The 14,273-nt window shown below is 40.4% G+C and overlaps 1 protein-coding gene across 8 annotated transcripts in view; it reads left to right on the top strand.

The window, feature by feature from the left end:
* The window catches only part of nf1a (neurofibromin 1a), a 267,335-nt gene that overhangs the window by 36,136 nt on the left and 216,926 nt on the right, over positions 1–14,273 (top strand). For all 8 annotated transcript variants that reach the window (XM_050055234.1, XM_050055267.1, XM_050055217.1 and 5 more), the window contains 3 exons: positions 7,108–7,298; positions 7,878–7,984; positions 12,624–12,691. In XM_050055234.1, coding sequence (XP_049911191.1) covers positions 7,108–7,298; positions 7,878–7,984; positions 12,624–12,691 — 366 coding nt within the window. The remainder of the gene's footprint in view (positions 1–7,107; positions 7,299–7,877; positions 7,985–12,623; positions 12,692–14,273) is intronic.

The following is a 14,273-nucleotide window of genomic DNA, read 5'->3' as shown; positions in this document are numbered from 1 at the left end:
GTATATATATGTATGTATATATGTATATATATGTATGTATATATGTATATATATATATATATATGTATGTATATATGTATATATGTATGTATATATATATGTATATATGTATATATGTATGTATATATACATACATATTATATGGAATACTGCAACCCGCCACATGGTATTGGTTAATCAAACAAGTTCAGTTTGCAATTTTCCTGTTCACCTCACGATGGCAGCGCTGTCACACAGTTTGTGGTTTGTAGACATGCAAAGTAGGACATCAGGTAGGAACTACGCAGGTGGAACTAATGTTTATGTAAACAGACGATAATCAAGGTCAGAGCATCTTTGATAGCAGACCTAGCAGACATGGCAACAGCAAAGAAGTGAAAAGTTGACAGCGAGGGTTGCCGCTTTAAGGAGCGGTGAAAAGTCGAATACTTCTTCACTGAAAGCCAAAACAGTTGTGTTTGTCTCATTTGCCAAGAGACCGTCACTGTTACGAAGGAATTTAGTGTGAAGAGACATTTCAAGACTAAGCATAATTCATACCGGCAGTTGTCCAGCAGCGAACGGGAAGAGAAAGTGAAGCAGCTCGAAGCTAGCCTAGCCTCCCAGCCGCGGCTTTTTACTCGGGCCAAAGAGTCACAGGAAAACACCACCAGGGCCAGTTATGAAGTGGCGATGCTTATTGCAAAACATGGAAAGCCTTTTACTGAAGGTGATTTTGTGAAAGATTGTGTGCTGAAGATGGTGGATAACATTTGCCCTGAAAAGAAGCAGGAGTTTAAAAATGTGTGCCTTGCTCGCAACAAGATGGCACGGGGAATTGATGTCCTCAGACATCAAGAGACAAGTCAGCAGTAGGGCTGTCAAAAGCACCATGAAATTGAGTTCGAATATTTTCGAATTAATTTAGTAGAGTTCGAATAATATTCGAATTTATTATTATTATTTATTTATTTATTTATTTATTTTTACAAAAAAACACAAAAAAAAGGATGCTTATTGCTGGCGCAGTATGAACCTGACACTCAAACACCCGTTCTGACCTCACTGAAGTGCCAGATATGACCAACTTCTGCCTTGCTATCTGAGCAATGTTTGGATACTTCAGGGCGTAGTTTTTCACCACAAGAGTGGATCCTGGTTGGCTCGTAGTGGTGTCTCATTCTGGTAACGTTTCATCTTTTCTTCAAAAAGGGTAGGCAGGGAGGCAGCAGGTGCAACACTCTCCCTGTATGTCTCCCCAAACAGGTCACACAACGCGGACAGCGCAGTGGGTGGTGTTGGCGCAGCGGGCTCTTCCGTCAGCGCCTCTCCCTCCGTCGCTGCGTCCTTCTCTGGCCCGGCTTGTGCACGAGCCATCTCCGCCTGAACGGGATTTGCCATGATATACAACATAATTGATAGTATTAATTAATTATTAATGATATTCGAATTATCAAATTTAGGTTTGAACTTATAAAAAATATATATATTCGAATATATTTCGAACTTCAAATTTTTTTTGACAGCCCTAGTCAGCAGCAGAGGGGCGGATTTTGACTTTTTCTCCCTTGCCTGTGATGAAAGCACTGACATCACTGACACGGCTCAGTTGCTTATTTTTTTGCGAGGAATTGATGATAATATGAACATTACTGAAGAACTGCTTGATCTCCATACTCTTAAAAGCCAGACCAGAGGAGTGGATTTATTTCAGTCCCTCTCTTCAGTTGTTCATGACATGAAACTGCCATGGAGAAAACTGAGTGGGATAGCAATGGATGGCGCTCCCGCAATGGTGGGTGAACAAAGTGGATTAGCCTCGCTGATATGCAACAAAGTCAGTGAGCACAGGGGCAATGCCATTAAACTCCACTGTATAATTCACCACCAGGTCCTGTGTGCTAAATGTCTTAAGTTTGAACATGTTGTGAAACCAGTAGTGAAAACTACAAACTTCATTCGTGCTAAAGCGCTGAACCACCGCCACTTTCAGAAGTTTCTCCTGGACATGGAGGCAGAGTATGGAGATGTCATTTACCACCACTATGTGAGGTGGCTCAGTCGGAGGTCTGCGCTGCAACGGTTCTTCTCTCTCTGGAAAGAGATTGAACAGTTTTTGGCTGAAAAGGGGCAGCCAATGGGAGAACTATCAAATCCTGCCTGGCTGGCAGATTTGGCGTTTCTGACTGACATCACGAAGCATTTGAATGCGCTTAACATCAGCCTGCAGGGGAAAGATGGAGTGATCAGCCAAATATACGCACACATCAAGGCCTTTATGACCAAACTCCAGCTGTTCGAAAAACACCTGTCACAAAGAGAGCCCAACACCGCACACTTCCCCACACTGCGAGAGGTAATGGACAGTTTTCCATGGGAAAACTTCAGTGCGCAAGTGGGAAAATATGCAACAGAGATTGCATCTCTCTCTGCACAGTCGCTTTCAGGATTTTGCTGTCATTGAAAAGGACATGCTCCTTTTCTCGTCTCCCTTCTCTGTGGATCCCGATGATGCTCCACATCACCTGCACCTGGAGCTCATTGAGCTGCAGTGTCATGATGAGCTGCGCAGCTGACACCAGCAGCTCTCGCTTGTGAACTTTTATCAGCAGCTGGATAAGGACAGGTTCCCCGAAATACGGGCACTTGCCAAGAAAATGCTGAGCTTGTTTGGGTCAACGTACATGTGTGAACAGGCCTTCTCTGTTATGAACTTGAACAAGAACCGCTTGAGGTCCAGATTAACTGATTAACCCATCTACGTGACATTTTACGCATCACAACCACAGCTCTCAAACCAGACCTGACATGTCTGCTGCAGTCGAGATCCCAGTTTCACCCAACTCATTAGTCCCGGTGAGTTGCCTGTCTCAGATGGTCATCAAATTAACTAAACTTTAAAACTTTATTCCTAACTGCTAGTTTAAAGCCTAATTGTTGAGAAATATTTGCTGTGTTATTGATGAGCCCTTATGAGATGTGAGATCAATGACATGTGTTGTATTGTTTTTATTGATAACTGGAGGTTTTATATTTCGTGTTGATATTTCAGTTAACAGTTCAGTGCACCTGAACTTTTGGCATTTCTAAAATTGAACTTTGAACAACTGTTTGCTGTGTATTTGAACTTATTGAAGACCTGTGTAAGTTATGGGGTAGTTATGTTAAAGGAGGCTACTGCATACACTTCTAATTTAAATTGTAAATATTCTTATTATTGTATTATTATAATTGATTTTATTGTGACACAATAACATTAATAATAATGATAATAATAATAGTAGAATATTCACAATTTATTGTGTTGTTTTCTCTGATAGGTTTCTTATTTCATGTTGATGTTTCATAATTCATGTCAGAGTGCTGTGCCTTTGCAGATGTGCAAGAAAGGCTTTTTTTGTTATTAATTATTGATAGCCTATTGAACTATTGATTTAAGGACTAACATTGCACTGAAAATAAAATCGTTAGTCGAGTAAACTGATTTAATCGAAAAGGTTTCACGGGTATTGGTTCTCATGACATCACTACGCGCGACACTGATTGACAGCAGAGACACCGCTGTGGAGACAACAAATAATGCTTGCTACTGTAAGTAAGTGCAGTAGAACCTTAGTGAGTAAAAGCCAATACTTAATCAGTAACGTCACCCTGGTTCAAAAAGCATAATCATGTAGAAAATAATATTTTAATCTGCTCTTTCCACAGTCTCTTATCCACTGTTTTACACAAACATATTGCGCCTGCTCAGCTAACAGCAAATTGGTATAAACAAGCTAAAACAAAGGCTGTCTGTATGTAGTAAAGCTGTTAAGCTTAGTTTGCCACTAGACTTGCACCGATTAATAGGCAGTGCTCAGAATCGGGCCGGTTTTCACGTGATCGGCCATGACCGGCCGGTCAGTCTAAAATATGCCGATTTAAAACGCCAGTCAAATTACCGCTGTGCCGCATGATTGACATTGTGTAACATCAGCAGCACACACACACGCACATGTGCAACTCACGGCTTGGGCGATGTGAGGAAGTGAAACATGGGCGGCCTCTCACCTTAATCATTCACGCACACACATCAAAAAAGAGAAGGAGAAAGTTGTTAATTGTCCATGTTAAACTTAAAGGAGCTATATGTAAAAAATCTAAAGCAAATAGTCGTAAAATCATCCTAATATGTCACAGAGACTAAGGAATAATGTTAATATAACATACTGATCTCACCGACAACAATAGTACAGCCAGAATATTCGCATTAAAAAAAATTTTTTTACGGTCCGCAAATCATGTTTATGTTTTGAATTTGTGTTTTGGCCTGTTGCGCCACCCACCGCCGTCTACCAGTCACACAGTCAGTAGAGTCTCAGCATCAGTTACAGCTATGACTGAGCTACAATGGCTGATGGTGCGACTAAACCCAAACGACCTCGTTATGATTCCCAAAAACGCCAAGACAAAACTCGAGGCAAAGTGAGGGTCTATATAGGAGATGCTTTTGAACGGTGGAGACGGTTGAAAGTGGAGAAGAATTTGAAATCGGATGTCGAAGTGGCTACTCTTCTCATCGACAGGTAAGCTGTAGCCAAAGTTGGCTGACTAGCATCATAGCTAGACGGGGATGGACATTTGGAATACTTTCAACTGTTATTCATTTTCGATCATACATGGTAGCCCATGTGTAGGTGGGTCATCGACCCGACTGATTTTTTTGAGAAACAAACGCTAGCAGCACGGCAAGCAGCATTAGCAGTGTCCTGGTACATAGCATTAGCAGCCGGCTCCTCTTCAGCTCTATGGTCCGCTGGAAAACCGAAGATCAAAGATGCGACGACGCGACCCTGCCACGGCAGCCGCCTGTGGGCAAACATATCAGTCTCCAGCGTGCCGCTGTCCAGCAACCTCGAATCTGTAGGGGAGGGGGGGCGGACACGACTCTCAGCAGTGTTTTGAATTTCAGTGCAGTAACCGTTTTGGCCACATTCTTAGATACGGCGCCTTTAACTGCGGAGCTCTCACTGCTGCACTGTGCCGCTTGAAACTGACAAGGCGCGTGTCTGCGTGCCAAAGATGCGTGTGTCCGCACGCTTACTAGCGGGCACGTCCCGTAGACCTGTGTGAATTTTCCATAGAAATTACCCACAAATGCTATACACCAAGAAATATTATATTATTTATCTATATTTTTATTTATGTATGCCTTTTTTCCTTATTTATTTTAATACTGTACCTGAAGTTATATTTGAGCAAAAAGGGCAACGTTTCTTAACCTGTGTCACTTTTTTTGAAAAAGCTGGTTGTATCTTGGTTAAAATGTTTTAATAAAGCAAAGATAGAAAATATTGCAATATCTTGTGTGCTGTAAAGTGGTTTGAAAAAAAATGAAATCGGAATCGGCTATGCAAACACTCTGCAAATGGGAAATCGGTATCGGCCCAAAAAATTGTAATCGGTGCAAGTCTATTTGCCACTTGCCTTAAAATTTATCAGCAGTAGCCTACTTGCAGATGATCAGTCACACCAGCAGCAGAGGGAGCACAGGACAGGAGGAATAACTGATACTCGCTGTTGTCAGTGTGTGCTTCATTCTTTCTAAACTTCACTCAGTGTTGTGATGACAGGAATGTGATTTATTTTTCATTTTAGATTTGTTTCCAGTGAAGTATTATTAGGTTTATATAATGACTTTGCTGTTGCAAACATTTCTGCTGCTGCTCTAGAAAAAACATTTAGTTATATTTAAAATATTCAGTTTTGATCCTGATCTGAATTCATTATTCAATGATTAAATAATAATATATTTTTAATAAGCTATTACATAGTAATGAAAACAAAAAACATAAAAAGTATTTATGAGGGGCATCGGTAGCATAGTGGATAGTGCCGGTGCCCCGTGTACAGAGGCGATGCCTTGCTGCAGCGGTGACTCCGGCTTGCAACCCTTTGCTGCATGTCAACCCCCACTCTCTCTCTCACCCCATTTCAATCTGTCCTGTCCATTAAAGGCAAAAAGCCCCAACAGAATCGATAAGGAGAACAGAATCGATAAGGAATATCAATGAGAGTAGTATTCCTGTGTTGAGTGTATGGCCATGAAAATTTGCCTCAGTCATGGAAAAGTCATGGAAATTTATTGGTAAAAATGTGTGTGAGCCCTGACAGTGCACACTTCAAGTACTTTTAAGTTATCATAATCAATTACATGTATATGCCTGACAACTGAAAAGCTCTGCAATGCATTAAGAAAGAAAGTCCCTGCAATAAGGGTGTTTCTTTGTTAATTTATTTTCTACAAAACAAGTAAATAGGTCTAAAATAACACACCCTCTCTTTAATCTTTTTGGCCTTGTTGCTGTCTCGAGGGAATGTCTCTGTCCCTCGAAATGAGTAGCCTATTCTCCAGTGACTGTTGCTTCTGTACAGCCTTTGCCTGAGTTACCTGAATGAATGGTATTTCATTCAGTATTTATTTTCATCAGCTGTACATTTTTTGCACGGATTAGGCGGTTTTGTTGCTTTTTGCAGTGGGGGTGGTGAGTGTGGTTGTCGCTGGTTCTGCACTGCTGTCTATCTCTCCCCTGCCATGTGGATAAACTCTACGTGCCATAAACGCACCAGACTTTCAAGCCAATACTTAATCAGTAACGTCACCCCTGTTCAAAATCTAATGGCAGCTGACTCTGGGCTTTTAACTATTCTCGTCCTTCTTGATCGAAGTGCAGCTTTCGATACCATTTCACATAACATCCTCCTAAATCCCTTTCTTACTGCTCACTGGATATTAAGTCTTGGCATACAACTTCCTCAAACTTTACAGTGATAAAACTGAAGTTGCACAGCTTCACTCTAACCATTGATAACTCCAAAGTCCATCCAGTTCTGTAGTCATACCTTCAGTGAACAGCAGTATAGTAGTGCTTATTGTATCACAGCTAATATCATACCACATTGCTTGATTTGAGCCATCCATTTTATAAACTGACATACCGTGTGTCACATTGCTTCAGTGGGCAATTCAGTAACAAAAATGAACCTATTGCTGTGGGTGGTGACTTATAGCCACCTCTGTTTCAACATATAGGCTTACATCAGTGATCTTTGTCCTGGATGTCTATATCCTCTATGTCCTCCCTTCAGCAATCCAAGGACTGCTTACGTCTGGACGAGACCATGCTGGTCAAACAGCTGCTGCCGGAGATCTGCCATTTCATCCATACGTACCGTGAGGGCCACCAGCATGCCGCTGAACTTCGGGCCTCTGCTTCAGCCGTCCTCTTCTCTCTGAGCTGCAACAACTTCAACGCTGTCTTCAGCCGCATCTCCACCAGGTAGCTCACTTACCCAGTGTGTCACTAGGACAGGCTGCTGGAGCAGCATGTGCTCTTCTTAAGAATGGCTACAAGTAACATTTCTCTGAAATCTGTGATGATATCTGCTTGACCAGTGGTGTTTACCTCTAATATGATTATGTATATTTGTTGTAAAATATATAAATGCTGCTCAAGATTTACTGTCTCAAAGTCCCACTTTGATGAATTAGGTCCAGAAAAATGTATTAATTTAAAGAAATAACAGTGTAAATGCAAAAAAGAATTACACTTGAACTTGCAAGTAGTTATTTTATTTGCAAACAAAAAAACCTAAGAAAATTTCCGAATGGAAATGTACTGAGTTCCTTTCCCAGTGGCCATATTTCACAGGCATTAATTGCTGGTGCCAAACATTACAGAACAGGGGATGTAATGGTAGTATTCAAATCAGACGACAGGCGTCTCATGTAATGTCTTGTCTTTGAGGTTTAATGAAGTAAAACCACCATGACCATTGGTTAATTTATCTTGTTGTATTTTGAGGGAATATGTCAATTTCTCCGTTGTAAATATTTGTGCTTTGGCGTGTCTCCTCAGGCTACAGGAGCTGACGGTGTGCTCTGAGGACAATGTGGATGTTCATGACATAGAGCTGATGCAGTATATCAATGTGGACTGCTCCAAGCTGAAGAGGCTGCTACAAGGTTAGCCTCTAATGGTCATACAGCTTTACATTATCTTTGTCAGAACTTATTAACCTCTTCCACTCCACCCCTCCCTCCCACAGACCTATTTTTTTTTTTGTCTCTTTTTAGGGGGGGGGTCTTTAATGGGAGACAGCATGTCAACAGTATATGCCACATAGAGGTGTATAAATCCACTGAAGGCAGGGAACATGAAGATGAATTTGAAATACAGCTCAGTACTGTGGGTCAGGTTTTTCATAGTCAGAAACATATAGCGCACATTGGGTCTCATTCATGAAATGTGAGCAGAAGGAATTTGTGTGTAAACTGTTCGCAGACGGAAATTTACGTGCATGTCCGCATTCATCAATATTTTAGTAGCTCCGATCTTTTTGTAGCTACTAACAAAATCTACTCCTGCTCCTGACCACTCGTAGTGCTTGTGTAAATTTAGTAAAGCACATAAATATTGCTTGTCACTATTGGAAATTACAATTTTAACTCATATTGCGCTCTGTTATGTACACAATACACAGATGCCTTTGAAACACGTAATCTAAACATGACAAAAATATTAAAAATATAACACATTTAGTTAAATTAGTTGGTTATTAGCAGGTTTAATGGTTCAGGATTGTGAATTATCTATGTAAATGGACTCAATAGATTACACATTCTCTCTACATGTTGAATGATGATAATAAAAATATCCGTAAGGACAGCCGGATTACAGCCTCTTCGGCTTCGGTGCCTGGGTTCGGCAGGGGCAGCAGGAGCAGCAGGTGGTGGAGCCACGAAGGAGCACGCGCCAGCTGAAAGAATTATTTGAGACAACACGTTTTTTGGGTTTTTTTTGGCTTTTTGATCATTTGAATGAAAAAATCTGATTTGAAAAATGTTTAATTTACGCTATATAAAACAGAGCTTTAGGCTATTAAGATTCAAATAATTTGAATGTGTGCTTATGCGTTTCTTTGCCTCCGGTTTCATATCAAACCATTTACGCTTCACCTGACATGGTTCTTTGTACCACGGAGACAACATTAACAGCATCTGTTACCTCCCTCCAGGCCTTCGCTTTGCCTGTCCCTGTCACACCACTACTAACTGAAGAAAATAATAAAATGTTTTTTCTTAAGTCCACTTCACCCAAAATTATTTCGATCTCCGCTTCGGAAAAATTCTTTTTTCTTTCTTTCTCTTTCTTTGTTTGTGCCATGACTGACAGGTTGACTGGATGCACCTACACCTCCTTATATGGTGGTCATTGGCTATTTATGGGCGGGGATTTATGCTAATTGCTGATTACCAGGCGCGCGCTGTCACTTTACGATGGATTGGCATTCATGATCATACACACGTGTTTACGATCAAATCTGAGTTTCCCGCGGCATTCCTGAATCCGGAGTAGGTATTTAGTAGCGTAGGCTTTTATGTGCAAATCTACACACAGATTTACTCACTTTTCATGAATGAGACCCATTGTGTTTTGGTTAGACACCTATTCTAATTTTTAGAGTTTAGATTGTGTAGGGTCTTAGATTATCACGATGGAAGTATTTGATTGCCATTCCTTTGCTCAATTATGTTAAATTGTTGCAGCTGTTTTTTGGGTTGATAGAATTTGTTAAAAAGTTTTGGTGCTAACTTCAAACATTTTCCAACCACTCAAAAACTGATAGAATGGTCAAAAATCCCTCCAAAAAAACGCATGATCACACCAAGACCTTTAGGGACATGATAGGAAAATCCATGCCAAATCCTCTAAATGCCTGAGGTCTCTGGTTTGTGCTTGTGAAGTTTCATGAGGCTGTGGTTATCCTATAGGTCACTATAGGTCATTTATACAGTGATGTCCATTTCAAAAAATGGTCTCACCGCAATAAAATGGCTGTTATGGCGACTAACATTGTCACATGTGAATAAAACTGGGCTCATTAAATCCACAAAAGTCTCAGCTCTTCAGTCCGACCAAATTTATACAATTCCAAGACTGTTTAGGGACCCCAGTATGCAGAAATATTCAAATACAATTAGCAAAATAACACATTTGTACTGCATGTGAAAAACTGCATGGTTTTTGCCCAAAACTGCCTTGGACTAGCATTAAGTGGGTGTGTGTGTTGCTAGTTTTTCCCCTTGCTAAAACTTAACTTGAATTTGAAACCATAGAAATAAAATGAGTCGACAAGACACTGAACTGTTTGCTGTGGTCATTTGACTTGTTAAAAAGAATATGGTGATTGTTGTTAGTTGTTATGGTGACAAGTCACATGCACTAGTTTGAGAGTAGGGAAAATATGCTGCGATCCAGCCAAAAAACGTGCATCGGATCAGATCACACTGCAGGGGAAAAGTGCGATACTAGCACTGTGATACTAGCACTCCATTCCACAAATCCGCTCTAGCTTTTCCATCCAGCACTTCATTGTAACACATGAAGAAGAGAGGAGAGTGGGTCTGTGTTTGGTGAACTTTGGTCCCTGCAGTTCTGTGTTTCACACACAGCAGCAGCACCAGGCTGCCACTGGCAGTAGAGATAACTGACTTTGGAAGTTATGACTTTTTTTATTTATGTAACAGATGTCAAACAAAGCCTTCTTTTAAATTTGCTACTGCCTATTTTATGTTAAAAATTTAAATATCTAATAAATGGCTCAAGTTTTGTCATAATAACCTACTGTTGTGGACTATTCATCTCGGGAAATATGTTATTCTCATTTTGAGTAATAGCACTTGATCAAGCCTTTTCTATTATTCCACATTACAAAAATAAGTACTAAAAAAAGTGAACCTATTGGTCAGAACAGAAAGATAGAAATATGCACTGGTATCGCATCGGTATCGTATCGGTACTAAGGCTGTGGTATCGGTATCAGATCGAAAGTGAATAAGTTGGATCGCAGCATCCCTATTTGAGAGCTCTATTTTGGCCTATTCTCACATCTGTTTTCCTTATTAAACTGAAAAATACAACCGTACACCAACCCAAGTTTCTCTCTTTCACCCCACTAACACTAACGTTAGCTCAAATGTCTTGTTAACCCATTGTGAAACACGCTTCATTCAAACTTGACAGAAACAAAATAAAACTCACCAAAATCGTCTCAGTTAGTTTTGTTAGTCATATAGTAATTTAGACCACTGTTCCAATCATCACCCACTTTGGTTTGGTCAAAATAATAATAATAATAATTACATTGAAAAGTTAGATGTAAAAAATATTGTAGCTCTAAATGCTGTCTATCCCTGCTGTGCAGACGTTCCTCTGCATCGTCGGTGAAGAGCTAAAACAGCGAGAGCTGGATAAAGCAGTGACGCAGCTATTATCATCTGGTATCAACTTGTTCTACATAATAACAGTACTGTCTATGCTGAAAACACAAAACAGATCTACAGTTTAGATATATGGCCATAGAGGTTACATATGGTTCTAAGGGTACTATACCGAAAGAGTTAAAAAGAGGTAAAAATGCAGCTTATGCCTCTCAGCTGTCCGCTGAGCAGCTGTCCACTGATTATCAAATCTCACTCATTTTTCAGGGGCAGCCACAGTAATGTTACATCATGTTTCAACAAACATGAAATTCATACCAACAAAAGAAATTGGGAAATAAAAGTTATGTTGACATTGTAACGGTAAGGAATTGCTACTGTGATGTTGCTACTTCACTGCTCATTTGGTCATTACTGCAAAACCTCACCTCTGCTAGTTCAAGACTTGCCACAAGTTGGTTTGTTTTTAGGGAAGTTTATATGGCAGTTAGCCTGCTACAACGGTTGCAATGGCAACGGTACACATAAAAATAGCCACCGCTCTGACCATCCTGCCATGTCGATTTGAATGGCAATGTATGTTCTTCTCTGATTTTATCTCTATGATTGGAATGTTATTTAGCCCCATTCTAGACAAGCTAGCATGACATTATTGCTACCAATGGATTTCTTAGGTTTTCTATTTCATATCAAAGCACTATTAGAGGCTACAGAGAATACAGCCTCTGACTGACAGGAATGTTGGCCACAGACACCGGCGTCCTCATGGAGTGGAGGAGTGTCAAGGAAGTTATATATTACAAGTTGTTTCACATTTAGATGTAACTGTTGTATTTTTCTGAGCTGGTATGAGGTGTAGGCCACTTGTTCTCATGGATTGTAACAATGCCTGGGAAAACATGAATTGAGATGGGACAGGGATTCAGGCTGCAACCAAAATGGTCTTTGCTAACAGTGACGGCAGAATGATAGCAGGTTGGTGTTACAAACGTCTGGTGTATGAAATATCTTTATTCTTTAAAGAGGAGTCTGTAAATGACAGCAAATGCAGTGAAGACTCTCACACAGAGCAGAAATGAAACAAGTGCACATGAACTATGTTTTGGAACAGAGAGGCCGTCACAAATGCAAATCAGTGATTTTCAAACTAATTCATATTTGGCTTTATTTTTGGCATGCTAAAAACCCCAAACTGTAAAAAAAAAATAAAGATGTAAAAGATCATATCAGAAAAAAGGGGGTGACCAGATGATGTGCTGTTGTGATCAACTGAAAAAGTTGGTAGCGCCAGTGCTACCTGTGTGAAAGTTAGTATGGTGCCCTGTAGAGGTTGAACCACTGTTTATGATGTTTGTTAATTATGTTGTATGTTTTCTTCCAGAAACTGTGTTGAAGTTTAGAGCTCTCAAGAAGCCTGCCCAGCTAGCAGTCATCAACAGTTTAGAGAAGGTACTTCTACCATCTTGTTTCTGTCTCAAACTATTACCTCACATTTGAATAGCCCTTAGAAAACTTAGGAGAGCACAGAAACAATATGTTCACTTATTGATATGCCCTTTGTCAGTGAATACCTATTATGCCAACAAATAATTGAGCAGTTGTTAACACTTGTTAGCAGAGAAATGTCAAGTGAGTCAGTTGGCCCACTCCTACACAACAGAGGGCAGCCGAGCTTCCAATTATTATTATTTTTAATGCCGTTATCTAAAGATCAAAAGTTATTTTGTTACCTTTAAAAAACAAGGAGTATTGATATTATTGATCGCATCAGATGCTATTTGTAATGAAGTGGTAATATGCAGTGCTTCTCAAAGTCAAGGATACTTCCTTTGTAGGATGGGTCCATCCAAGTTGGGGACTACAGAGGCTAGGCAAGACTTCTTCCTAGCATTCGGTGAACACACATTGGAACTGGCCAGTGAGTGCTCAGATGTGCCATTGAAGAGGCCCCACCTACAATTCCAGTGATTCATGTGCAAGGAATTGTGGGTAATTCATGCTTGCTGAGGATACACACGTGCATCCTTGAATATTCTCTGAAGGAGGAACTCGGTCCTCTGAATAATTTGAAGGATCTGGAGGCGGGATTTGATGACGTAGCCTCCTTGAAATGCAGCCGTCTAAGTATACTTTCTTGACTTTGAGAAGCACCATCAATGTTGGCCAGATCACAGTCAGGTGTGCTAAACACACATTTGGTAGATTTTTGGTAGACTTGTGGTGCACCTGTGGTGCACTTGGGCATGGGGTGGGATCTGAAAGAATGCATTATTATAGGTGGATGCGTTAGAGGTTGTGACAATCATTGCTGATCAAATTCACTACTTTCACCTCCTTTAATCACAGAGCTCTCCCGTCATGACACACTGACAGCTTAGGAGTAATGTGGAGAGTTTTGTGGAGCTGTGTGAACTGTTCATGACACCTGTTGATGTGTAGAGTAATGAATCAAAACATGTTTGATGTACGCACATGTACTGAGTGATCTCAGGCCAGGTTTCACACACAAAATGACTTAGGATCCATCTGTAATTAGTGGGGCTGCACTAATAGATACAGTTTAGGCCTGCAGCAGCAATGAAAAATAGTGTATTGTATTACTTCCGTGAAACACTCTCCAACCAGAATCTGCACAGAAAATAATGTTTAATGTGGTTAAACCAGGAAAGTCAGTAAATCCCTCTGCATTGATCTATGAATTAATGTGGCTGAATCTTACAGTATCTGCTGTCTGCAGCTACTTTATACTGTACTTATTCATTTCATGAAATATCTGCAGCATCTGAAGGCAGCAGGGTTGATCTTTGATGAATCCATAGCCTCTGAGAGGTGGTGTCCAAGAACGCAGTGCTGATACACACAGCTGTTCACAGTGTTTACCATCACTGCCATTAAGTTGGCTGAAAAGGACAGCAGGCTGCCTCACTATAACTGTACAGACCTCTACACCAAACTGGGCGGTTATGACCCGATATTCAGTTCAAACAACACTGGCACATTCTCAATATACATACATACATACATACATACA

This window comes from Epinephelus moara, chromosome 2 (assembly GCF_006386435.1).
Source record: "Epinephelus moara isolate mb chromosome 2, YSFRI_EMoa_1.0, whole genome shotgun sequence".
Classification (NCBI taxonomy): Eukaryota; Metazoa; Chordata; class Actinopteri; order Perciformes; family Serranidae; genus Epinephelus; species Epinephelus moara.
The sequence above is the reverse complement of the archived record's forward strand: the minus strand, read 5'-3'. Positions and strand labels throughout refer to the sequence as shown.